The sequence below is a fragment of the Tenrec ecaudatus genome, chromosome 1, assembly GCF_050624435.1.
Source record: "Tenrec ecaudatus isolate mTenEca1 chromosome 1, mTenEca1.hap1, whole genome shotgun sequence".
Taxonomy (NCBI): domain Eukaryota; kingdom Metazoa; phylum Chordata; class Mammalia; order Afrosoricida; family Tenrecidae; genus Tenrec; species Tenrec ecaudatus.
This window is the reverse complement of record NC_134530.1, coordinates 28,454,702-28,482,579: the sequence shown is the minus strand read 5'-3', so window position 1 is coordinate 28,482,579 and position 27,878 is coordinate 28,454,702. Positions and strand designations below refer to the sequence as shown.

Sequence of the window (27,878 nt, the reverse complement as noted above, 5' to 3'; positions counted from 1 at the left end):
GTCACTAGTCACCCCGATGCAAATGTGCCCCCTTACTTGGGGAAGGAGTCAGCCGATGACCTCTTTTCATAGAGTTACCCCAGCTGGAGTGCCCAAACCAGTCAACTCTGACTGCAGGCAAAACCCCATGTGGCAGAAGAGAAGGAAGAGGTTCCCTCCGCTTGTCACTGGCTGAGTTCCTGGAGGCGGATCCCCAGGCCTTTCTTTGGCGGCTCACTGGATGGACTCAAACTGCCAGTCCATCGGAATTAGCACCTGAGTGCACTGAACAAGTGCACAACCGGAGATCCTATTACCCCCGCCCCGCCCCACCCCACCCCACCCCCCATCACCTCCTTGACATTGCTAGGGCTTGTGGGGAGTAACAGGGAGTTAGCAAAAATGAAACCAGAGAGAAAAACGGCCCTCTCTTCTTTCCATCTTCAGAAAATTAAAAACGATGGATGGGTTGGGGGGTGGGGGGGCGGGGGCTGTCTTAAGAGCTGCTGACTCTGGTCTCAGTGTCATGACTGACAGGGCTCCCTCTCACCCCTGGTGCATCCTGGGTTGGGGCCTAAGTCCTCTACTCGGCTAGGAAGGTTTTCTGAGCCTGCAGTTGCCTAGGGGCTGCTTTCTACCCATGGTCTGACTTTAAACAGGGACACTCTGGACGGCAGTGAGGAACACATGCGGGGCCGCACAGTGCCAGGCCTTCCCCCTGGGCAGTGGCTTTTAGGACTTGCTTCCACGGAGACGTCGCCAGGTGTCTTCTTGTGCATCGCCCAGCTCACCATGTCCTTCCGGACTTGGGTCGACTCCTTCCACATCAGGCTTCACCCTTCCCCATCCTCTCTGTGTTCGCAGTGGCTCTCAGATTCCAAGGAGCAAATAGGCCTCATGCTGGAATTTCCCCCTGGTGGCCGGGAAGGTACGCCCTTGGCTGCTAACAGAAAGGTCAGCAGTTTGAGGCCACCAGAGCAAGCTGGTGCTCTCTGGTGCTCAGGACACCGCCGGAGTACCAGAAGCCCATGGGTGGGTGGCCGGGAGCTTTGGTGGCACAGTGGTTAGTTAGGTCGGGCTGCCGGTCATCAGCCAGTCTCTGCTTGGGACAAAGATGAGGCTTTCTACTCCTGTAAAGAGTTACAGTCTCAGAACCTGACAAGGGCAGTTCTCCCTTGTGCTACAGGGCTGCTAGGGGGCCGAAAGGACCCAGGGCCATGAGGCTGCTTTTGCAAAATCAAAACAAAAACCCAGCTTGCAGAAACCAGCTGGGATCCAGTGGCTGGGAGTTCACCTCTCTGCAACCTGGGAAGGGGGCTTGGTGAGATTTTCCAGTGTAGACAGGACAGCTTCTAGAAAGATCTGTACCTCGCTTAGAGGGTAAAAACAAAGGCATGGTATTCCATTAAGGTTTTTTTAAGAACAAAGTAGGAAGGCTTAACTGCATTTGTAACTTTGTTTTTCATTAGCGACATCCTCAGTGCATTTTGGAGAAGAATCACGATGTGCGATTGGCTTCAGACACAGGCATTTTCATCGTTCTCACGGGCTCTGCTCAGAATACAGTGGCCTCAGCAGACTGGGAGATTGGGGCCCTCATGAGGGCTTGTGGAGTTTACCTGATTTTTCATGGAAAACGGCAAGATGTTTGCCTCACAGCCGATGGTGGGTGGTAGCTGAGGTCTCCTTCCAGAAACTTCTGCATCACATTGGCTTCGTCCAGAGAACAGTTGAGTGCCACGGCAGAGAGGGACCACCGGCATTGGCGGCGAGGGTCTGGGGGCACCTGGCTTGCAGGCTCATCGGCTTCCCTCGGAGTTTGAACCCCTAAAGTATGTGCAGGTTTGAGGGAGAAGACCAGCAGCTGCGTCACAGCACCCTGCTTAGTCATCATTCAAAGTGCATTCGGAGAGGCTGGGCAGCCCCACCAGAGATAAATGTCTCCACCAGGTCTTCAACCTTAATTAAAAGTTTTAGTATTAATGGCTATTTATTTAAAGGACAATAAATACCCCGGTAAATCTGGGAGCTCTTTCTGGAGATTCTCCGCTCCATGTTCATGCCCAGGCATTAATTGTCAGAATCGGGGACACTTGGAATCCAAATGCGTCCCTACCAGTGAGTGATAAATGACCTGTCAGATGTGTGGCACAGACGCCTGGAGCATTTATCCGGGGCTAACGAGAGGCTGCTTGTGAAGCCCTCCTGCCCTGCCCAGTGTTACGGAGAAAGAGAAGGCTGGGAGGAGCTGGCTGCTCTGGGTCGATCACACAGGAAGACTGAGAGTGGTCAGTGTGGCCCTCTGGGGGCGTCCCCCTCCAGTGGGAGGGAACCCAGTTCTCTGCATAAGAGAACAGGAGTCCATGCAGGACATGCACATCACCCACGCTCTCCCAGGGGCGCCACTATGAGGGCTTCGCAACCTCATCTTGCTAGCTAGGATCGAGAATGGAAACATTTTTAAAACAAAGGAAGAAAGGAAAACTGGAGCAGAAACTAAAACACAACCAGCTACCGTTGAGTCCACACTGACTCGGGTGACCCTGTGAGTACCCGGGTAGAACTGTGGGGCACGATCTCCAGGTCTCTCTTCTGAGCAGCTTCCGGGTGAACTTGAGACCCCAAGCTGTTGGTGAGCAGCCAAGCACACGTACTTGGCACCACGTGGCTCCCCCTTAGTCTGGCACATCTTCTCCCCGAGACCCTGACACTATCCCACTGGGAAAGAATATTCCTGCACCCTGCACCCTAGACAGGAAGGCATCTCTGGGCAGTGCAGTCACCATCAACATTTTTCTTGAGATTCTGCTGATGATTTAGGTCAGTGCTCGTGGTGGTCCATCCTGGGGGAATGAGCAGCCCGATTCCAGCCTTCGGACATGCCGGCACTGACCTTGCTCCATCATGCTCTTGGGAAGCAAAGAGCAACGGGCCGACCTGCTGCTCTCCTCTGTACCAGGCAACCCAGTTCCGCTGGCTGGGGTTGGGACTGTCTCAGGCTGGGAAGAGGAACTGAAGCACGGTGGGGGAGGGGGCAATCTAGGGCCTTCCAAAGGGATGTCTGGGGACAAGCCTTAGTTTGTGGGCTCTTCTGAGCAGCTCTGGGCCAGGCTACCTCTGGATGATCCAGCCTCTCCACTAGAGAGGAAAGTCACTTAGCCTCCAGGAGACTCAATTTCCTCACCTGAAAAATGGGAATGTGGGGAGAACAGAGTGCGTTCCTAGATGCACAGAGAATGCCCGGGAGGGCCACACAGGGAAGGGGTGGTGGTACCCCAGTGCACCCCTGTTGGATACCCCATTCCATTATTGCAATGTGGAAGCATTGCTTTTGTTATAAATCGAAGCAGTGCTTTTGTTATAAGGTTGCTGGGGCTACCTTAGATGGAGCAAGTCTATCGGTGCCACATTTCCAATGTCAGGGGCTGGCTTCGTGTCTCTGGGTCGAATGCTGGGCCTTCTCACAACATTCCAAGCTTTTTGTTCACACTGCTGCTGGACATCAAGGGATGGCAGGGTAGGGTCAACATACTTTCATATGCCCCGGGACGCTCACATTATTGGAATATTCTCTTGGACTATCTCCCCCGTGGAGGAGGCCGCTGTCTCGAAGCTGTATTTGACTGCAGGCTCATGGAGGAAAGGAAGGCAGGGAGGTCATTGATAAAAGGAGGCCTCCAGAAGTCCATGGGAAAAAGGAAGAAAAAGAGGGGAGACATTTTCCCGCAGACTTTGTGAATCCCCCTCATATACTGTCATGCATTTTTAATGTAAGGCATAGCAAAGACCCTGGAGACCACTTGGCCCTGGTCTCTGTGAGCTCTCCAGGGAGGCTGCGAACCTCAGGCTTGGCTGGAAGGGGCTCCCCAGCCTGGTCAGGCTGCAGAGTGGCTTCAGTGCCCTTGGGCAGGTGAAGAAGGTGGCTGTGACAGGCTGTGCAGCCCTGGTATGTGGACCATGAAGCATTGTGGGAAGACACAAGTGTCCTCTGCCTGGCCCTTAGGGACTCAGTGGGGACCTTTACACAAAGCTTCATTTCTATGGAGTCTAATTACATCGTCTGCCTGTTGGCTGAACACGATGCTCAGGGGGGTCCTGTTGGCTTCCAGACCAGGTGTATGAGCTGGAAACATGATTCAGAGCAAATAGTCACTGGGGCAAGAGACTTCCCATCACTCCTTCTTCTCATGCAGCTGGGGACAATGGCCTCAGTTCAATGTCACAAGCTGGGACTTTGGGTGTGTGTGTGTGGGGGGGAGGGGTGACCCTTGTATCATCCCAAAAAAGGCCTTCACATATCTGGGCCCCTTACTTCTTCTAATAGAAATGTGTTCTGTTTCATTGTCCACATTCGAAGGTGAGCGACAAGTCAAGTGTGGCTTCTGAACGGATATAGAGGTGGTCCTGCGGTAGAATGCCTCTCTTCCAGGTGGGTGTGGCCCCTGGCTAATGTGCCTCATTATCACCTGCCAGCTTACTCTGAATTTTCCTGACTAAGATGGACCAGGTAGAAAAGGTCCAGGAAGTTACTTCCAAAATCCAGCCAGTAAAAACCCTGCAGATGACAAAGGTCTGATCCATAAGGGATCATGGGGATAGCTCCTTCCACCATGCACGGCGTTGCCATGATGAGAGGGGCAGACGGGGCAGCAGCCAGTAGGGGTTAGGAGTTGGGTTCTGATCAGCAAAGGTCAGCAGTTCAAAACCACTAGCTGCTCCAAGGGAGAAAGATGGCATTTTCTAAACCCGTCAAGATTTACAATCTCAGAACCTCACAGGGGTCAGTTCTCCCCACTCCTCCAGGGTCGCTGTGGGTCAGCATCGACTCAATGGCAGTAGTTGAGAGCCTAGAAACTGGGTTTCCTTTTCAGGAAAGGACTCTGCTGCCATGTCTGGGAAGGTATATTTACTTGGGCGTGGGGTGGCAAATAAACAAACAAAACTCTCAAAGACTATTTCTGCAGGTGAGTAAAAGGGGGAAAAGATGCATCCTTAGAGAATCTTGTATGATGATTTTTCCAAAGGAAAAATAAATAGATTTTTTAAAAATGAAGAAGAAAAACAAGCAAACAAGACCCAGCCCAGCCTTAGGTGGGGCTGTGTCCATGGACTGCCCAGACATTGTGCCGTTGTCGCCGAGGAAAAAGCCCTTTCCAGCCGGCAGCCCGCATGTTCAGAAGACTCAGCACAGAAGAAAGCAATTTAATGTTAGCATTAAAGTTAATATCATTGAAAGCAAACCAAATGTTCTTATCCAGCAGAGCGTGGAAAATTCATCCAGTTGGGGTAGCAGTCCCCGGCTTCAAATGAGTCGATGTCTTAACTCTTCACTGTCTTTCTTTATCATTTGTCTTCTTATCTCGTGTTTTTTCACTCCAGAATTGTCTTTTAATGCCTCCCGGTGCCCTCCTCCCAGTGTAAAGACCTGTTATAAGGGGCCGCGAGATGCTGGCCCACTTAGCTGCCACCCTAATCTCTTCTGGTTGCGAGGAAATGAGATCTGTAACGGTGGTTTGTCTCCTGAAAGGGTTTCCCCAGCCATCCAGGCCGTGGTCTCTGCAGAGGCCTCCCCTCTGGACTTGGGCGGCAGCAGCTGTCCTGCCAAAATGGGGCTCACAAACATCTGGATTTACTCCCACTGGGGAGTGGGAGAGGATTTGTCTAACATGTGCAAGAACAAGACCCAAAGCTCACCCACCCACTGATGGCATCAGAATTAGAACGCCATCGGAAATCCTTCCACCGGTGTCAAGGAGGATCTCCTGTCATCCCAAGGGGGTGGGGAAGGTGATGAAAGACATTTAAAAAAAGAGAGAGAGAAAGAAAGAAACCGAGAATCCCATAACCAAAGACAGGTAGGTACGTACCATGAAACAGACTCATGGCGTCTGCCCTGCCCCCAGGAGGTAAAAGAGACTTCGGCCAGTCAGCAGGAGATTTCAAACCATTTCTCAGACACAAAGGCCACAGGAATAAGATGCCGGTCAGAAGACGAGGGTCTGCAGCGAGCAGAAAAATGGGCTTGCGCGTGCTGGCACATAACACACAACAAGCAAGCCCATCAGGCCTGCGGCAGGGAACTGGCTTCTTAGAAGGCAAGGGTCCCAGGAAGGACATGCTCTCCCACAGTCCACTGTCCCAAGCCCTGGACACAGAGGTCCCCATCCCCCACCTCCCTGCCATCCTCGAAGGCTCTGGGTACCCAGACAGATGGCGCCACACATCCATGGGACACAGCACGGAGGTTGGATGGTCGATTTTTCAGGCCATTGGCGCAATTCCTGGAGTTTCTTTGTGGAATCTGCCAGCCCAGCCTAGGGCCAGAGTCTCTGCACCGAGGGCAGATGCACAGAGCACTCTGTTGTACAATTAGGATGGGGCAGGGGCTTGGCTCATAGAATGGCTGCCCCATGGGGGGGGTGTCAATATGGACATCGCCTTCCCAATGCCAGTGGAACCCAAGAGAGCATTGCCTTAGAAAGCTAGAACCCTTGCCAACCAATACTTCCATGCCCAGGTGTCCCATCTCCCACTGGGCCCACGACACAGAAACACACAGAGAGTGGGGCATCATGAAACAGAAACACCAGCTGACAACCAACCCATCCCAGCCGCTCTCCACCAAGGGCCTAGCCCCCTGGTTGGTTAGGATGCTTATGCAAACCACCCCGCACCCCCCCCCCCCCACATACTCTCTCTGTCAGTGAAATGGTTTAAAAATATTTTTGCCAATGCTTAGTGAACTCAGCTTTCTGTGACGAGTAAGCTCCCCAGGTTTCAAGTGTGGAAACTCAAGTGGTTCAGAAGCACAGTTCCAAGTGTCTCCTTTCCACTCTCCTCCTTTGGGAGAACGTTCTAGAATCCAACATGCAGGCACGAGAGGAGGTGTGCCAAGAATGCAGGCAGGTAAAGACCCACCACTCATTTGAACTGACAACACAGGACCACATTAACTAGGGGAACTAGGGCTGGCCCCAGCACCCCCAGCTCTGAACAAATAAACCCTCACGAGCAAGCAGCCTTTCTAGAAGCCTCCACAGGACTCCTCGTCACCCCTGGTTTCGGGAGAAGCCCTTTTCCAGAAACCCCAGGTGAGTGTGGGCCCCATTCTGTTGCCCACAGGGACCCCTTCAGTCTAACATCCAACTCATCGCTTCCTCAGACATCCCTCGTGGAGATTTGTTTTGTTTTCTTAATTCTCAAAATGATGCATGAGAGCATATTCCCTTTGAAAAAACAGCTCATTGATCTTTCCATCCAATTCCGGACAAACCTTCCGAAGCTGACTCAAGAGTTTTCTTAAAGGTTCCAAGGATTGGTTCTAAGGGCCTGTCTTCTTTGAGGGATTACACGTGCATCATGAAAAAGAGTATTCAATAATAATACAATCATAAACATGTCTGGTCCCGGAGTCTGCTTGGTATTTGATATGGCTGCTGGATGGGCTGCTGATGTTTTATGGTTGGGGGCCCGGAGAGCCTGGCTCCGGGAGGAAGCGGCCAGCCATTGTAGGCCAATAGCAGCTGCAGAGCTGGCTGCTGAGGCGGGACCCTGCTGGCGAGGCTCTGCAGCCATGGAGTTGCACCATGGGTGGATGGGGGCATTTCCTCCCAAGGGGCCAGCTTGAGGGCTCTTCGTGAGGCTGCTTACTGGTGCCTTCTCCCTGGAGGGCAAAGCACCTGCTGACGGCATCCCTACTCCTCTCATGTACCCTCTAAGCTGCTGAGATGTCTTAAAGATCACTGGCCTCCACCCCACTGCTTCCCTGGGCGGAGGTCTACAGGCTCCAGAAGAGACCCAATGCTGTGCTTACCTGTTTCCATTAAATGTGGATTTGTACTCGCCCGCTGGGAGCAGCGTCTCGTCGGTGTAGACGGGCACGGACGCCCGGACGCACTCGTGTGAACACTGCAGGGTCTCGTTATAGGCCGTGAAGATGTCCAGGTTGCTGGGCACCCGGGCGGGCGTGAAGTCCGTCAGGTTTTGGCAGCTCTCCTCCTGCTGGTTAATCTTCCGCTGGTGGCTGTTCCGACGCGTGTTCCCGCTCTGGGCACAGCTGGGCAGAGAGAGCAGTTGGAGTTGGCCATGGGGCTCGGAGGGCGCAGGAGGGGTGGGCCGATACCGAAAGGTGCGCGCACACACCACCTGAATGCGGAACCTTCCTACCTAGGCATTAATTACACATCGCTTAATATGAAAGAGTAATTCCCAGCCTCTTTGGAAAGATCAACCACCATCTAGCAATCAGTTCTTTCTTCTGAAGAAATCTGAATTTGAAATGCGGGCCCTTCTTGCAGGGTGAATTCTAAGGTGGGTGCAGCGTTCCGGGGGCACTCGGCCTTGTTCGCTCAACGACTGGCAGCCGGGCATGGCACGGAGTTGGTACCCCAACAGGGGCATCGATGTGCCTGGGGACAAGCCATGGCACCGGCACAGGGCAGTGCAGGGGCCTTTGTGTGTAGGGTCAACTCTGTCTATATTTCTCTTTGGCAGGGCAGAACAACCCAAATGACCTCAAAGAATATGGTAAGATGCTAAAAAAAACACCCTAAATGCCCTAAAAAACACGTAAAGCTGATCAGTGGCGGGGGGGGGGGGGTAGGGGGTACTTCCATCTCATGGTTTGGCGATGAGATGGGGCTTTTATTCCTTGTGGTCCACGGATGAGTTTGGTGTGAGCCCCCCCCTCCCCAACTCGGCCTTGATGGCACGTGACATTGTGATCCCATGTGACAGAGCACAAGAGTTCCTTCGGGTTTTCTGGGCTGCTGTCATCACGCCCAGAATAGATCATCAGTCTTGCACCCGTAGAGCGGCTCGGCTGCCTGGAACCCCTGACCCTTCACTCAGCAGCCGAGCCAAGGACGGAATCACTGCTCTGGAGAGGAGGTCCACCCCATCTACAAATGAGAGGGGATGGAGGCCACGGCCATGGACAAAGCTCTCGGTAAGAGTTCCAGTTCTCATGCCCGGGACTCCTGGCTCTCTCCAGGACCTCGGCAGGCCCTGTGCTCTCCCGGGGCTGTGCTCCCTGACAAGCTTTTGGGGCATTTGCTGCAAACCCCAGTGTGCTAAAATGTCGAAGAAGGCCTGTCTCCCCTGGGTCCCAGTGGGGGACAGAGTCTGCCTTCTCCTCCAGGGTGATGCTTCCCTTCATCAGAAGCAGGGCCGGCCTTCTGTCTATGCCATTGCCTGCCTTGTAGCCAGACCAGGGAGGGATCCAAAGGCCCTTCTCTGGCTACTCCCTGCTCAAGAAGCCGGCTGTGACCTGCTTCCTTGTCGCTGTCACCTGTATGAGTCCATCAGCCATCAGGAGATGGCTTCCAGGTCTCCGGGTGCAGCGTGGGAGAGGTTGTCCCAGGGAAGGGCTGTCCCTTCCCTCTCCTCTCCTTCCTTGCCTTTGCTGTGGGTTCCTCTGCTATTCAGGAGATGTGGTGCTGTCTCTGCCCTTAGCCCTTCCTATATCCCTACCACTCTGGAGCCAGCCCAGAGGGCTGCTGGTGCAGACCAGAGGTGAAGTATTGAGGCTCAGAGGGGCCATACCTGCTGAAGGAGGCACTTCAGGCAGACAGGGCTGCGCAGCATCCCCGATTTCCTCAGGGAGGCAGCAGGTGTGCACAGCCGCCCAGCCAGCCTTAAAGTAGGCCAGCTTCCAGGAGGAAGTAGGTAAGGGTGGCTGCCTGCAGCAGGCCATAACCTATTTCCATGAACTCCGCGCGGCTGCCAGAGGGAGGCAGGGATGAGGGCACCGGCAGCCCCCAGGCAATGGCAGGAGGGCAGGCTCCTGCCTGCATGATGGGAGAGGCACTGGGCAGCCTTTGCAGGGAAAACCAAGAGGGGCAAGAACAAAGGCTGGTGCTTCAATGGACTCCTTGGGGCAGACTTGGTCCTGCAGAAGGGGTTGGGCAGCTCCTGCATGCTCTCTGAGAAAGGAGATCAAGAAGGTGGGGCTGATCCCAGCTGCCAAGAAAGCTAAAATGCTAATGTTGGGAGTGTGCTCAGTCCCAGCACCCCCACCCGGCCAAACTGACCAGAGGCCAAAGGCAGCAGAGCTCAGGGCAGCTACAGGGGCTGCACAGGAAGGATCCTGAGACCAAAACCAGGGCACTGGTCTCCCCTGCCTGGGACTTGGGGCCAAAGGTGAAGAGTGTGTCCACTTCCCAGGGACCCCCACTGCTGTTGGGCCCTACTCCTGGGGACCCTAAGACAGAGTAGCACCCACTGCTCCTCCTGGGTTCCAGTTTGTCATTTGTATGGGAGCAGATCCCCAGGATTTGGAGAATTTTTCTTCATTGAAGCAGCTGTCATGCAGCCAAGCACGTACCCACTGGGTCACCAGGGATCCTTGGGGCCCCTGTAACCCCCACCCCTGACTCCCAGGTCACAGGAGCCAAGGATCCTTACCAATTTTTTAAGACAAGAGTTGTAATCAGGGCAGCTATGACCATGATGAGGGAGACGGTGATGGTGATGATCTGATGGACAGCCAAACCTGTAAGGGAGAAAGGGACAGAGTGGAAACATGAGCCCCGAGGCCACACACGCAAGACCAGGGGTACCATGGCAGGGCCAGGTGTCCCACAGATGCTGGAAGGGCCGATGGGGGCCACTGCATGAAGTATGGGGCAATGAAAGGTACACACCCGTCACCTCCTGGCTGAGGAGTTCTGCCCCCCTGCCTCCTGCCTGCCTCCTCCCACCGCCCAAGTCACACCTGTCCACTGGACTGAATTAGTGCTTCTCCTGCCTCCTTCACTCCTTTGCCATGAGCCCTAGCTTCACCCCACCCTCCCCTCCTGGGCAGGTCTGCTCCTTTATTGCAGGACCAAGAGCCCCAGCGTGAAGGGGAGGGGCTGAGGCGAACTGACCCAGGGTGGCCCAGAACTCATTCAGGAGGTAGGAGAAAGGGAACACATTGCCCAAATCTTTGGGAACATCAGGCTATGCTGCAAGGGGAGATTCCGCCCCCCCCCCCCACAACTCCCCACCTGAGTTCCCCCCGAGAGCTTGCAGTAATAGACACAACCAGCACAGCACACATGGGTCAGAGTCCCAGAGGAAGATTGGAGATCTGGCCTGTGGAGCAGCGTCTCCTCTACAAGATGCCATGACATTGGCATGACAGGAGCAACAGCATCGGGTGCAGGAAGATATGCTCCCCACCCCTTCTCCCCCCTCATCCCTCCTGCAGCGGTGCTGCCAACCTCAAGCATGGTAGGGCAGGGGGAGGAGGTAGGTTGGGTTCCTGCACCCCATGGCACATTCCTTCTCAAGGACACATCTATAGCATCCTTCCTGGGACTAACCCTTGCCGACTCCTCTGGCAGTCCAAATTTCAGTTCCGTGTTGCAGTTCCAGACAGAACCGTGCTCTAGAGGCAGCAAAAGCAGGGCGGGGATTGAGGCGCTTTGCAAGGACAGCCCCTGGCCCACAAGAGGTGGGTCCCTGCTTCCTTTCATGCAAGGTGTTTGAACACATCACCTTTCACCAAGCCTGGCATTCCAACCCCAGCATGTCCTTTCATACCTCACAGCACGGCACTCTAGCCTCTCGCACCCATGCACCTGGAAGGCTGCTAGGGGGAGATCAACGCACACCTGTTCCAGCGTGGCCTGCCCGGGAGTGTAGAGTTACCCGGTGGCCTCCCAAGGACAGACTTGCACACGGATGTTACCACTCCGCTATTTATTACCACCCCACCCCACCCCACCTCCCACTCCACCTTGCCCATGGGGGAAACGAAATAAATGAGTAAGAGTTGGTGGGGCCAGAAAACAGGCCTCCTTTCCATGTCCTCATCTTGAAGGGCAACTGTTGACTGCTGGGAAGGATTTATTGAGAGCCTGCCGGACAACACCCCCCACTCCCCAGGCAAACAGTGGAGTGAGTATTCAGGTAGTGTGGCGATCTGTTCACGCAGCCTTGCAGCCATTGACTCAAGAAGCCTTTACTGAGCACCAGCTCTATGCTGGGCAGTGCCTGTCCTTTTTAAAGTTGCAGTATTGACCCCCGCTTCCGGCCCAGGGCATCCCCTATTGTTGTTGTTAGTCGCTGGGGAGTAAACTCCCACTGGTGGCTGGCTTATGCGTTACAAGCAAAACAAAGCTCTGGCCCACTGTGTCATCTCCTTGTCCCTTGGTACATTTGCATCCACTTCAGAAGCTACGATGCCAATCCATTTCACGGAGGGTTTCTCGTGTCTTCATTGACCCTCTCCTTAATCAAACATGATGGCCTTTTCAAGCGAGTATTTCCCCCGATGTTATGTCTAGTGCAACTGAGTCAAAGTTGACATAACTCACTGCCATTGAGTCGATTCTATCTCGTAGCAACCCTGTAGGAAGGCTTAGAGCTGCCCGCTGTGAGTTCTGGAGACTGTATCTCTTCGGGGGAGTAGAAAGTCCAACCTGTCTCCTGAAAGTTGACATAGCATCTCGCCCCGCAAATTCAGGTTCATTGCCATACAGTACATTCCAAATCCTAGCAAGCTGATTGCCCAAGGTAGAACTCACCCACAGGGGTTACAAGGCTAAATCTTTAGGAAAGCAGACGCCCTGACTTCTCCAGCAGCACGCCAATTTCCTCACAGGCATTCCGCGATCAGCCACGTTCGAAACCCCATGGCAAGAGCAGCCTTTTTTTTCTTCTTCAGTTGATGTTTGGGTGGAAGTTACAGCATCAATTAGTAGTCTGTTCAACAACTTCTACACATGTTGCTTTATGAAACTGATGACAATACTCAGAGTGTGACATCAGTCTTCCAACTTCCTCCCTGGACCTTCTTCTCATGGCTTTCTTCCCCCGTCCCTTCCAACCTTCAGAGATTCAGAGGTCTGGGGCAAATGCTGCTCTTTGGAGCTCCTATGATTGATTGTACTGAGAATTATATCCCCCCCATGTTATCATTCACTTCATAGGTCTGTCTATTGTTTGGTTAAGGCTCCCTGTGGCGTCTGTAGTCGTTTCGTCGTGCTGGGCAGTGATCTGATAGGTCGGCAGTTGGAATCCACCAGCCTCCTCGGGAGAAACACGGGGCGTTCTGCTCCCATAAAGAGTTACAGTCTCTGAAACGCACGGGGACAGTTCTTATAGGGCTGCTGTGAATTGGCATGGACTTGATGACAGGGCGTCTGTATAGTTGGGCTGAAAGTTAATCTCCAGGGAGAGGTAGAGTTTGAGGCTTGAGGGGTGTCTATGCAGCAGAGTCTCAAAGGTTCCACCAGTCTCTATCACAAAGGCAAGTCCAGTCTTTTTTTCAAATCATTTTGAATTTGATTTAACACATTTAGTCTCCCTTTTGGCCAGGACCTTCGATAGTGATTCTGGTCGGAGAGGGCAGTAGTGGTAGCTGGGCATTGCCTCCTTCTTCTGGTGTCAGGACAGTGGAGGCAGTGATCCATGGGGTCTGTTGGACTAATCGTTTCCTTGATATTTTGATTTCTTCAGTGTTTCTTTTTCCTTTTTCTCTGAACAAGGAGATAACCAATAGTTGCATCTTAAGGGATCTCACACATTTTAAAGTCCCCAGAGATCACCTACCGAAGTACGATGTAGAACATTGTCTTTGTGGTCTACAGCATACTGATTGAATCAAAAGTCCTCCAAAAATTATGGTCCCAAGTCTCTGTGTTAGTCTGGGTACTTTAGAGAAACAAATCCACATGTGCACATCAAGAAAACATCCCAAGCCAGTGCTCCCCAAGCCCACAAGTCCAACATTAACCCATTAACCCATACGTCCAACACCAATCCACAAAGTCCTTCTCCATCTCACAAAACACATACAATGATGCCAACTGCAGGAGGAAAGCTGAATCAGTGAATGTGTAAGCGTCTCAGCCCTAGCAGGGGTCTCCACATGGCTGCTCCAGCACCCAGGGCTGCATCGGTGTAGATTCATGTGGCTTCTCCTCAGGGATGTCTTGCAGGAAGTGAGCCTTGCCAGCTGAAGCAGGAACTGGCAAAGGCAACTACACCCTGGTTCGACCATCAGTAATTATGAGATCTAAGAACTAGAAAGGCAAGTCTCACTGAACCATTTATCTCTCCATCCTTCAATTAACCCCACATGTGTTTATCGGACAGTTTGGCACAATAAATTTTAACTAACTCAGTCTCCAAGTCCAAGTCTCTAGCTGTGTGTGTTTGTTTTTCAGTACTTAGGCCTCTGTAGGCTCAACAATACCTTTGGATATACTTGAAGCACGGGTATATAGGTCTGTAAAAATATCCTCAGACAAACCTATCTATGTTTATGAATGTATTGCTGCTCAGCTTCCCACATCTGTTCAGCTGGCATGACTACCTAATATAGACGCATAGATGTTTTTGTTATTATGATTACAGCAGAGTTGTGTATGTTTTAGCATCTGTCTTCTTTTGGAAAAGACATCAATGGTAAATGCCATCTACGAGTGGTTTCCCATGTCATTGGTCATACTCTGCTGCCATCGTCCTGATCCTGTATACACTCCCTTCACCCAAGTTAAGACATGTTTACCCTCTAGTAAGTGATTTATGCTCTCTTTTCCTCCCCACATCCCTGCCAGCAACCATTTTTAAAAATGTCCCTTGTGGTATGTACACTTTAACTTTTTTGTAACAGTCATCTCATACAATAGCTGTCCTTTTGTGATTGACTTATTTCACTCAGCACAACCCCCTCAGGTGGATGCATATGATTATTTTCTTAAACCAGGTGTGGTAATCTATAGGAGCTCCGGTGGCGCAGTGGTTATGCATTGGGCTGTGATGTGCATGGGAGGCAGTTTGAAACCACCAGCAGCTCCATGGGAAAAAGGTGGTGCTTTCTACTCCTGTCAAAGTTGCAGTTTTGGAAACCCACAGAGGGTCGCTGTGGGTCAGCATTGACTTGTCGACAGCGAGGTGTTTTGCTGTTGTTGTTGTTTTACTTTTGTAGTACTCTACTGCATGCATGGGCTCTAGTTTGCTGATTCATTCACTGCATGATGAGGATTTAGGTTGCTTCCATCTTTCTGTTATTGTGATTAATGTGACACACACGAGTGTGATTCTGCCGGTGTCGCACCTCTTCTGTCACTCAGATACATAGCCAGCAGTGGGATGGCTGGATCACATGGCATTTCTATTTCCAGGTTTTAAAAGAAGCACCGTTCCATTTTCCGCACTGGTTGTAGCATATTTTACAGCCACATCAACAGCGCAGCAGAGTTTCAGTCTTCCCACAGCCTCACCAGTCCTTGGCGTTCCCTGCTTTTGAAGCTGTGCGCTTATTACTGATGTGAGACCGTGTCTTGTTGCTTTGTTGTGCATCTTTCACATGACTCATATCATGAGCATTCCTTCATGTGTCTGTTGGTTGCCTGTATGTTCTAGGAGGCATTCTGGCTGGCCTACTTCCAAAATAGCCTTGCCTTTTCTTCTAGCAGCCCACGGAACATCCAACATTCTTCACCAGCATCATAATCCATCATTCAAAGACATCGATCCAGGCATCATATGCAAATGAAGAGAATGGAACTACCTTAGTGAGGGAGTGAGTTTACTGTGCCAACCTGGCCAATAAACATATGTGGGGTTAATTGAAGGGCGCAGGGATATGTTGCTTGGTGAGCCTCGCCTTTAGAGTTCTCGGGTGTCTTGCTTTCTGATGGTCGGACCAGGGTGCAGCTGCCTTAGCCAGTTCCCTGCTTCAGCTGGCAAGGCTCACTTCCTGCAAGACATTCCTGAGGAGAATCCACATGGAACTACCCTGATGCAGCCCTGGGTGCGGAGACCCCTGCCAGCACTGAGATGCTTACACATTCACTGATTCAGCTTTCCTCCTGCAGTTGGGAGTCACTGTGTGTGTTTTGTGAGATGGAGGAGGACTTTGTGGATTGGTGTCAGACAAATGGGCTAATGTTGGACTTGTGGGCTTGGGCAGCACTGGGTTGGGAGGTTTTCTTGATGTGCACTTACCCTTTGTATAAAACTCTTTCTTACACATGCGTTTCTGTGGATTTGTTTTTCTAGAGTACCCAAATTAACACACTTAGGTCTAGCTCATCATAGTCCTCAAAGTGCCATTTTTTGCTCTTGAATACTTTAAAAGGCTTTTTTGGAATGGATTTGATAACTTGACCTGTTGCTTATAGAGTGTTGATTATAGATCCAAGTAAAATGAAATCTTTGAGAACTTCAGTTTTTTCTTCATTGATCATGAGAAAGTGTCAATGGTCCAGTTCGTGGGAATTCCGGTTTGTTCTTTTTCACATTGAGTTGCAATCCTTACGGAAGGTGGTAGTGTTTGATCTTTATGATTAAGTGTCCCAAGCCCTCCTAGCTTTCAGCAAGTAACGTTGAATTATCTGTATATCCCATGTTGTTAATGGGCCTTCCTCCAATTCTAATGCCATGCTCTTGCTCATATGGTCTGGCTTCTCAGATCGTTTGTTCAGCTCACAAACTGAAGAACGACAGTGAAAGGAGACAGCCCGACACACAGATTCTATGGCTTGCATCATTGCTATACATTATTGGCTTGCTCTTTTGGATATCTGTCCCTTGGTGTAGGTAGAGGTGCCAGAACGGCAAAATTAAAAGTTCTAGGGATCCCATTCTTCTTCTTATGATTCACAGTTTGCTATGGTTCTCACAGTCGAATGACTTTGTAGAACCAACAGAACACAAGGCATTGCCTTTCTGGTGCTCTCTGCTGTCAGCAAAGATCCTCAGATATCAGCCATAATAACCCTCCTTCCATTTCCTCTTCTAAGTCCAGCTCGAATTCCTGGAAGCTCCCTGTTGATGTACAGCAGGAATAATTGTTGAGTAATTTTCAGCAAACGTTCACTAGCTTGTGATATTAATGCTATTTATTTATTTATTACAATATCTACATTCTGTTAGTTCACTTTTCTTTGGAATGGTCACAACTATGAATCTCTTCCAGTTGGTTGGCCAGGTAGCTATTTCCAAAATTCTTGGCATAGATTAGCAAGTGCTTTCAGAAGTTCAGCTTCTTGACAAATTTAGATTTGTATTCCATCCCTTGGAGCCTTGTTTTGTCAGGCTTTTTTGGGGATTTTTTTTTTGCTAATGTTTTAGTATAGTTTAGATTTCTTCCTTCAATATCACTGCTCTTAATCATTTGGTACCTCTTGAAAAAGTTGAATATCAACCAATTGGGGGGGAGGGGCAGTGATTCGGTATTATGTAATCCTTCTTTTGATACTCCCTGCATTGTTCCATGTATTGGCCTATGGAATCCTTCACTATTTAGCTTGAGGTTTGAATCCTTCCTCAGTTCTTTCACTTGAGAGAGGCTGAGTGTGCTCTTTCTTTTTGGCTTTCTACCTCCAGATCTTTGCCCAGTTCATCATGTTACTTTGTCTTCTTGAGTAGCCCTTTGAAATTTTCTGGTCAGCCTTTCCACTACTTCTTCCAATGGCTTCAGCTACTCTACATTCAAAAGAGAGTGTCTGAATCTCTTCTTAAATCCATGTTAGTCTTTCCTTTCTTTGCTGTCTTTTAAATTGACCTTGTACGTTCATCTTGATTTCATCCCACAACGTGTCACATCTCTGATGCTGATGGTTCAGAGCATCAAATGTGTTCATGAGACGTTCTCTCGATCCAAGTTGGTGCCCGGTGTCTTTGAGTAGGCTCTGACACATAGCTACCCTAAGCACATAGAGCAGAACTCTGTCCGGTCCTGCTCCGTCCGTATGACTGCTCCATTGCTGCAGCCACTGTGTCCATCCAGCTCCTTGAGGGCCTTCCTCTTTTTTGCTGCCCCCCCGCCACTTTACCAAGAATGATGTCTTTCTCCAGAGACTAGTCTCTCCTGACAACCTACCCATAGTATTGAAGATGAACTCTCGTCATCCTGGCCTCTAAGGAGCACTCTGGCCATACTTCTTACAAGACAGACTTATTTGACCCTTTGGTAGCCCATGGTACTTTCGATACTCTTTGCCAGCACCACAACTCAATCAGGTGGGGTATACTTTACTTAAAGTTGTACTTTGGCTCCCCTTCACACACATCTGAGCAAACGATGGTCTATTTCATAGGGTTTTTTTGTTTGTTTTCTGTGGGAATTTCTAAATTAAAATTTGGAGGAAGTAATAGATAAGATTAATTATCAGTCAAAGGCATGTGGGGAGAAATGCTGTGAGAATGTACTGGCTACTCTTTCTCGAGAGATTTCTCTATGCCAAGCATCTAGCTGAGTCTTCATACGTGTGATAAAATGTAATCCATCATTGGTCCTACGAGAGTGCATTTTGTTGTACCTGTCAGCCCATCTAGGAGCCCGATACTCAAAGAAACAAAATTATTTTCCCCTGGACTCTCAGCCAAGCCAGGACAGAAAGCCAATTCTCTGTTCAGGAGTCCCAGAGAATATCAAACATGCTAGTTCCAAACCATAACCACATTCAGGTAATAAACTTGGTTAGAGGTGAACTTCCTACGAATATTTTTTACCTGCAAAGAAAAAGGGCCATGAGCTAACGCTGACCCAGGGGTTTCAGATGGGCCATTCATTGTTCCCACTCACAAGGAAGAATCATTTGCCTTTGAGCTGACTTCAGCTCTCGGTGTCTCATGTGTGTCAGAGTTCTAGGAAACTTTAACTTCCAACCATTCGGTTAGCAATTGAGAATGCTGACCATTCGACCACCCCACCGAGGCTAAGAAACAAGTCTGTAGACACAGTGGCTCACCAAGGACCAGGGCTTTCTAACATGATGTCAAAGTGAGACCCGTTGGAAGCAAGTTGGAAGATAGTAAAATCCCTGAGAGAGTTCATTACTTTTCCTGTTTGGGAGGTCTACTAAGGAAAATGAAACACAAAACAAATCAAGCAAGGAGCAGTTTGGTAGCGTTCCAAATCCTCCTGTCAGTGCCATTCAGCTCTCCCCGAACACCAGGAGCTGTTTCTTCATCTGTGGAAGTCCCTATGTCTTAGAGTGGTTCAAGGCCCACAAAGCTCTCGTCGAATCAACTCTGGCTATGATGCAACATACCCTTATGGAAGAGTCACAGGGAGGAGACGAGCCAGTCGGGGTGCAGTGTAGCACCGATGAAACATACAACTTTCCTCTAGTTCTTAAATGCTTCCTCCCCCACCACTATCATGATCCCAATTCTACCTTATAAATCCGGCTAGACCAGAGGATGTACACTGGTATAGATAGTAACTGGAAACATAGGGAACCCAGGATGGATGATCCCTTCAGGACCAGTGGGGAGAGTGGTGATACCGGGAGGGTAGAAGGAAGGTGGAGTAGAAAGGGGGAACTGATTATAAAGATCTACATATAACTTTCACTCTGGGGGACAGACAACAGGGAAGTGGGTAAAGGGAGACATCAGACAGTGAAAGATATGACAAATTAGTAATAATTTATAAGTTATCAAGGGTACATGAGGGAGAGGGGAGCAGGGAGGGAGGGGGAAAATGAGGAGCTGATATCAAGGGCTCAAGTAGAAAGCAAATATTTTGAGAATGATGGGGCAACAAATGTACAAATGTGCTTAACATACAATGGATGTCTGTATGGATTGTGAGAAGAATTGTATGAGCCCCCAATAAAATGATTTTTAAAAAAAAACTACATTAAATAAAAAGAAAAGAAATGGGTACTGCTGTGTTCGGTAAAAATATTTTTACCCATAAATGGGCAGTTCATTTGGTTTGGCCAGTGGCCCATAGTTCACAGGGCCCTGTCCAGGTGAGCAGCTTAAGATGACTCAGTTTATAAATTAAATATAAACATACATTTATTCTGAATGGTTTCTTAAAGCCGGAACCAACGTGCAATCTTTTTTTTTGTCCCAACCTTTACACTCCATCAATGTAGGCTTAGTGTCTTCCAGGATTGTCACCGGTCAGTGTTGAAGTTATTTCAAAGACAGCCACAGACTCCAGTACATTTTCAAGCTATCGTGTGAAGGTGTGAGTGTAGTTGGGATGCTAGAAGCTGTGTCACCTGTGGTGCAAGTCCCCAGGGTGCCCAGGCTTCAGTGGAGCTTCCAAACTAAAGACAGCCAAAGAGGAAGACCTAGCGATCAACTTCTGAAAATTTAGTCCGGGACAAAGCTCCAGATCATAACAAAATATTGTCTGGTACAGCGCAGAAGATGAGTCGTGTCGATCAAGAGGTACTCAAAATCCACAGTGACCACTTGAGTAAATCCAAGCACACCAACAATATTGAAGATGGCACAAGAGTGGGCAATGTCCCACTCTACTGTCAACAGCAGTGAACCACAACCAACTGAACTCAGATATGTCAGCCCTATGTCTATCTCAAGTTGCTCCATTGTTGCTCAAAGGAAACTTCATCCTACAAAAGACAGAGAGCATTCGGGTCACAGAATCTTCGTGATGAGATGAAACGCACCTTATTGGTCTCTGGATTGGACTTTATCTCACCCTCCCTTTCTTAGGAAGACACGCTCCCACCTTCTCTCCTGCCTGGCTAGCGTCTCACAGCACTCACGCTTTAAATCATGTTCTCCCAGTGAAGTCTTTGGTGGCCAGTAAATAACGCACGCAGGGCCATCTGCCTCATCAACCCTACTGACCTCGGGCAAGGCCATCGTTGGAGAGTCTCTACACCAGCTGCTGAGCGGGTGGGGATTGAGTGGTCTGTGATGTCACTGGAGGGGATATACCCTTTATGTCCAAGGGAGGTTAAAAACAAGCCAACTTTCTTCTCTCCACTTCCAAGGTCGACGTTGCATTTCACCTTTAAGCTCTTTGCCATGCGGACATGGTTTATAAGCTTGCACGCATGCTGTGTGGGGATTCTTGCTTCTTTTGCCTGACAGGTGTTATTGTTCTTGCTAATTTAGGGGTTCTTTCTGCTCCTGGTAATTGCCACTGTATACTAATGTGCTAGAAATCAGCTGCCACCCAGATAATGAAAAATTATACTCGGAATAATGGATGGGGACAGATGGATTACCGAGCTCGGCATCAATCAATAGGGCTTTTATGGTTATGTTTGTGGTGGTTTGTAATAAGATCAGGCTCCGAAGATGGATGTGGAAGTTGGTAATCCATCTCTGTGTCTGGACAGAGCCTCATTAAAGTAAGCCGAATCAAACAAGGGGCATTGTCCACTGAGAAAGCAAACACATGGAACCCTCTTGCCTAGCATGAGAAGGGTGCTGGCATGTTTGGCTGGCACACTTGGATGACGGTGGGAGGAATGGCGCTGGGGTTTGCTGAGACAAATGGATGGCATCTCTATGTTCACAGCTGCTCATTGTCTAAGGCTTTACCAATGTAACACCTGCATTATGTGGACAAAGATCCGCTCATCCTGGGGTACAAGGATGTCTGTCACTCAGGGGTGAGTTGGTAAGTGAGAGGTGACAGTGGGTACTTAAATGACAATTCCATTGCAGCCAAGCCGAGTTTATTCCAAAAAGACCTGCACCGCTTTGATTCCACGGTTGGTCCTCACACTAAAGAGCAGCCTCTGGGGGCAGGAGGCATGCGCATGTAAAGCTGAAAGCATTGATGTGCAGCCAGTAAGGGGTCAAGGCAGCCCTGACTTCTTGGGCTGCGTGGCTTCAAGGTCTTGCGCTCATTCAGGGCACTTGGCACCACCTGGGAACAGGCTGGTGAGGGAAACCACAATTTCTAAAACAAGCTTTTGCACATGAAAACAAGGCCGCCAGCTATCTGGCAGAGATCCAAAGGAGTGAGTTGTTGGGGTTTTGTTTTGTTGTGGTTTTTTTTTTTGAGTGACCCAGAGAATGTTCCAAGGGGTGAGTGATGATGAGTTTGAAAAGGGACTTCCACACTGACAGGTTATGCTCCGGGGGTGGCTTAGGTGACAGCCGGCCATGCCACAGAGACCCCTTCAAAATATCAGCCAACTGCAGGGAGGGGAGCCTACACATCAAGGTCCACGAGAGGCGCCATGGCCTTCTTGGTTGATTGGGGACATCAGTGCATGTGGGAAGGTGGCACATTTGTACTGGGGACATGGAAGCTCTGCGCTGGCACCTTCCCAGACAGTGTGTGGCCCCTTGACCTCAGACGGGGAAATGGAAGTGTCTCCAGGTTAGGACAGGGACCTGGACTCACGAGAACAGAGCCCCTCCAAGGAAAGGGATGATCCTGCACATTTCACAGAAGCCACTTTGTCACAACTACACAGAAACCCGTCCTCAAGGAAGCATGCCTGCCAGGCCCATTCTGAGCAAGTTGAAAAGCAGTTCTCCATTGGAGACATGCTCATTGTGAGGTGACCGTTCTGGCTCGAACAGCTCGGAGGGTTACTGCCACTGGCACCCAGGAGGGAGAGGGCAGAACTGGTGCCTAGTATCCTTCAGGACTCAAGACAACACCAGAACCCTATGCCTGGGGCCATCATGTCAACCGTGCTGAGGCTGAGAAATCCTGGGCTGCAGAGTCAGGAATGCCCCACATTCACCTGAAAGGGTACAACAGAAGCCCCCCGCAGGTTCCTTTCACCTTCTCGTTCCGTCTGCTCCCTTCAGCCCCTTGCGTATTAATGACAGAGGCAGCGCTGGGGGAGGATGCAGAACAGAACTGACTTCCACAGCTCCCGCAGCATCAGTCCACTTAATGAATCAGTTAGTTTCACAGGTGCCAAGCACGGCTGGAAGTGCATTCCCTGTATTCATTCATATAGAGCTCACTATGTGCCACTGTGAGCTGGGTGCAAAGACTGCCCCATTTCTACACGGAGCCTAAGAGGTTTTCTCAATGTCACGCTGCAATTGGGAAGGTCTCCAAAACTACCGTCAGGGTCAAGAATGTACTCGAAGGGCCGAGAGAAATCCGTGAAGCTGTTATCATTCAAATGGTGATTTATTACAGCGAAGAAAATACGCAAAGTCAGTCAGCCATGGAAAGGGCACAGGAAGTAGAGCCCAGGAGACATCAGGCAGAGCTTCCAGTTGTCTGCCTCCCAGTGGAGTCACGTGGGCTGACCTACGCCAACATGTGGCAGCATACACAGTCCACTGACAACTAGGCATGCTCCCTGCAGCCTTGGTGTCTAGATCTCATAGACATGGCTGCCCACCCACCCAGCTGACTTTCACGGACCCTCTGGAGGTCAAGTAGTTACTGTATGGCCCAAGGCCTCCACCATTAATCACACGGTTAACAGACTCTCTGTCCTGGCCCAAGGTCTCTGGATAAGCACAGATACTCTTTATCAGGCAGACTATTCCAAGGAGTTACATGTTAGGTCCAAGCTGTCTTTCAGCAAGGTGACTTTGTCAGTGCACATGTGCAGGAACTGATGTTGTTGGTTTCTTGTGCCATTGAGCGTATTCTGACTCATCGCAACTTCCTGTGTGTCTCATTGGGCTGATAACCACAAGGGCAGCAGTTTGAAGCCACCAGCCCTATGCAAGAGGAAGACTCCCGGAAAGACATACAGCCTTATAGACACACGTAGGCTGTTTCACCCTGTCCTATTGGGCTGTGGTGAGTAGCATTGACTTGGTGGCATTGAGTTTGCATCTGATGAAAATTTTCTTGGTGGCAGCAGATTGCCCGGCCTTGCTCCTGCAGTGCCTCTGGGTGGTTTCCAACCACTGAATTACAACTATTGGCCAAGCGATGAGTCATTGCACACACAGCTTAACAAAAAGAAAACAAAAATACGCCCCCCGCCCCCCCCCCCACAAAAATCTCAAACCCACTGTCAGCGAGTTGATCTCATTGCCTAGTAACTCTGTAGAGCAGAGCAGACCTGCTCAACTGGCCCCTGGGGTGGCCACATCTGTCATCCTTAGGGAAGCAGACTGCCACATCTTTCTTCCGGGGAGCAGCTGGTGGTCTGAACTGCTTACCTTTCCGTTAGCAGTCGTCATGGATTGCATTGTGACCCCACAAAATATGGGTTGAGTTAGTCGAGCCTCGAGTCTCAGGATTAGGCAATTGTCCTCCGTTTTGATGATCTGATGCATTATCTCGTTTAAATCTTCACCTCTATGTTGTTCAAAGAGAAAACATCGGATGTCCACCTAGGCTTTATTGAGTAGCCAAAGGCATTGGACTGTGTGGCTCCAAACAAATGATATATAGCCTTGACAAAAGTCAACATTCCAGAATGTGCCATTGTGCTCATGTGGGACTTGCACATGGATCAAGAGGCAGTCTTTCAAACAGAACAAGGGACTCCTGCATAGTTGAAAATCAAGCAGGGGGATCCGGGCTGGATCCTCTCACCATACTTAACCAATCTGTATGCTAAGCAAATCATCAGAGAATTGGATCAAATGAAGAACTTGTCTTCAGGATTGGAGAAAAACGTATTATTAATTCCCTGTGATTTACAGGTGACACGAACTTGTTTCCTGAAAATAAGGACTTGAGAAGGATTTGCTGTTGGAGATCAAGGACTGCAGCCTTCTGTATAGATTACACTTCAATGTAAAGAAAACGAAGATCCTCACAATTGGACCAGTCAAATAACATCATGATAAATGGAGAAGAGATTAAAATTGTCAAGGATTTAAATTTGCTTGGATTCATAATCTACACGCATGAAAGCAGACGTCAAGATCTCAAAAACAATTTGATGCATGAAATAAATGTCTGGCAAAAGACTTTTGGAACATGCTAAAGAGTCGGGGGGTCCTGACCCTCGTCAGGGTGTTTTCAATCACCTCACAGGCATGTGAAAGTGGGGCAATCAATAAGAAGCCTGAAGAAGCATGGGTGTCTTTGAATTACGGTGTTGGCAAAGACCAGACTGCCAGAAGCACAAGGAAATCCTGTCTTGGAAGAAGTACTGCTGGCATACCCCGTAGAGGAGAAAATGGCAAGACATTGTCTCACACAGTTTGGTCATGTTTTCAGGAGGAACCAGGCCCTGCAGAAGCATACCGCACTTGGTCATGTAGACAATCAGGGAGAAAGATGGATTGACATGGTGGCTGCCACAATCAATTCAAACAGAAGATTGACTGTGAGGATGGGGCAGGACTGAGCCATGTTCCGTGCTGCTATACACGGGGGTCACTGTGGATTGAAACCAACTGGAAAGTGCCCAAACACAGTAGCAATATTGATGAGGCAGGATTAGAGGTAGTTTCATCAATGAGGCCCTATGCCATCTGCAGGATTAGGCATCATCAATATGCACTCAAAAAGTAGCGCTACGGATGCTAGGAAACCTTTATTAAGCAAAACTATCTAAATGTGAAGCTTTTGTTTCTTGATATATCCTCCATCTAGGTCTGTACACTTCTGAAGGAAATCTCTAACCCTTCCATAAAGAACTCCCTGCTTAGCAATTTACTCCATACCAAAACACCAGTGGGCTCAAGCATGTCCATTTTAAGTGGGTTTTTATTTTCATTGAGTCTGGGAAATCAAAATAAGTCCAAAAGGGCTGTGGGATGGATGGGCTAAGCTTTTCCAATGAAAATCTCATCAGACGGCCTTTGCCACCCTTGAAGAATGAGTGAGTGCATTGTTGTGATGGGAAAAAATTCATTGGCACAACTCGCCCGGCCTTTTCCTCACCGACGCAGTTTTCAATTTTCTGAACATTTCTTTACAATCAACCCTTGCGTCCTTCGAGAAAATGTATTAAGGTTACTCCTTTCAAATATGAAAGAATGGTGACCACAGCCTTCTGAGCCGATCTCTGTCTGGACCTGAACTGGCCTCTGTTTTGCAGCCTGCCTTGGAAGGTACCCTAACAAGACGAGCGAGAGAAAGCCGAGACTGGGTACCCCACCAGTATGGACAGACGTACAAGGAAGGGACTGTTCAACCATCGTGCAACACAGCATCGACGAAACACACCATTCCTCTAGTTCCTGAAGGCTTCCTCCCCCCACTACCATGACTCAGTTCCACCTGACAAATCCAGCTAGACCAGAGTACACACACTGGTCAGGTAAGAGCTCTCAACATATAGAATTCAGGACAAATAAAGCCCTCAGGAACAGTAACGGAGCAGCAAGATCATGAGGATAAGGGAGTGGGGAGAAATGGGGAGCCCATTACAATGTTGGTATATCACCGCCCTCACCCCCGGGATGAATAACAGAAATGTGGATGAACTGAGACAAGGGACAGTGTAAGACACAAAATAACAACAATAATATATAATTGATCAAGGATTCACTAGGGCAGGAAACCAAACAAGGGCTCAAGAAGAAAGAGATTGTTTGGGGAATGTTGCTGGCAACATATGAACAAGTGTGCTTAATACGACTGAATGATGGATGGTTAAAGGATTTGTAAGAGCCCCCCCCCCATAAAATGATTAATTTAAAAAAAAGGCTTACAGTCTTGGAAACCCACAGGACAGTGCTACTCCACTCTATAGGGCTCCTGTGAGTCAGAATCAACTCTATGGCAGTGCCTTTGCTTGTGTGTTTTGGTTTTTCAAGGCGAAAACAAGTGTGTCACTTTGTCTTCAGCTCCCCACTAACTGCTGAGACCTGTTTAAATTGATTGCAGAGATGGGTTGACACATGTTTTGTTTGGAATAAGTTCATGTGTGCATTAACCAGGGCCCCCAAAGCCATATATTTTTATTTATCTTCATAAGATAGATCAAACTCGCAACAAGGGATCAAAGGCACGTAATACTACAATGAAAGAAGAGCTAGGCGCAGAGCACATCCGTGTGACCCAGCGCTCCTACGCCAAGAAGGTTCCCCTAGGACGAGGGGAAGACCAATCACAGGGCCTTCCTCCAAAGCTGCCAGAGAGAGAAAGAGCTTTCCTAACGCTGGCACTCTGGATTTGGACTTCTAGCCTGCGAAACGGTGAGGGAATACATCCCTGGTTGTTAAAGCAACCGCCTGTGGTCCTTCTCTAATAGAATCACGAGATAACGAAGGAGCTGAATGCGTAACCACTGCACCCTGCACAGCTAGGAAATCACAAACACGGGGCTCAGAGCCAGGTCGGTCCATGCCCTAGACACTCTCTAGCACAACTTCTTTAGAACCATAGGCCTTTCTCCAAATGGGTCACCAATGACCAAGGTGGAGTGATCTACAAAGGACTGCACCAGCCATGGCCTTCAGCATCCCAGCAAGGACCTCAGGCTGTTATTGTGTCTCTAACACCAGGTTCACGAAAAGCTGCTGCTTCCCTTTCAACAAGCAAGTTCAACTTGGATCAGGAAGACTCCCTTTTGATTTGGAGATTCCTCTGAACTTTAGGCCAGAAGCAGTAAGTCTTGGCTAAACCTGAAATGGAAGCATGGGCCCCACGTCACCTCTCAGCACCATCTACTCTGTCAACCAACCACGCTGCTGTTGTTGAGCCTGAGGGAGGAGTAAGCGCGGTCCTGTCAGACTAGGGTCTTCGAGGAGGACGGGGCCCCATGACAGAGAGCTTGGGGGCTATCAATCTCTTAGCCGGGCCTCACCGGCAGCAGATCTGCCCTCTTAGCAGAAAATTGCTCAAAGGGTCAGGTACCTTGGGGGATTAGAGGGTGGGAGGAAGAGAATCCCTCACCCTAAGTTTGCAAAATCATGACTCATCCAAGGTTGATGTCTGAGCCATGATCTAGCTCTTGATCTAGCAGGCACAGAATCCTGGACATTGGACCCCTGGAAAAGTAACCCAATCTTGTCATAGTGGGATGAATAGTGTCCCCTGAAAGTCATGTTCCCAGAACCCCAAACACCTTGTTTGGAAATTGGGTCTTTAAGGATGCAACTAGTTATCATGTAGGTGTATTGGAATACGGTGGAAGTTAAGCTCTTTAGGACAGGTGTCCTCCCAAGAGAAGACACATCGAAAGAGAAGACCATGTGATGACAGAGACTGGAGTGATGTGACCACAAGCAAAGAAACACCTGGCACCCACCAGAAGCCGCAAGAGGCAGGACAGGATCCTTCCCTAGACCCTTCAGAGAGACGGTGGCCCTGTGACACCTTGATTTCAGAATTC

The 27,878-nt window shown here is 49.6% G+C and overlaps 1 protein-coding gene across 1 annotated transcript in view; it reads right to left on the bottom strand.

The window, feature by feature from the left end:
* Positions 1 to 5,879: 5,879 nt before the first annotated feature.
* The window catches only part of AJAP1 (adherens junctions associated protein 1), a 64,411-nt gene continuing 42,412 nt past the window's right edge, over positions 5,880 to 27,878 (bottom strand). Inside the window, exons 3-5 of the mRNA XM_075558512.1 lie at positions 10,384 to 10,471; positions 7,793 to 8,035; positions 5,880 to 5,978 (exon numbers count right to left, since the gene is read on the bottom strand). Coding sequence (XP_075414627.1) covers positions 5,906 to 5,978; positions 7,793 to 8,035; positions 10,384 to 10,471 — 404 coding nt within the window. The 3' untranslated portion in view covers positions 5,880 to 5,905. The remainder of the gene's footprint in view (positions 5,979 to 7,792; positions 8,036 to 10,383; positions 10,472 to 27,878) is intronic.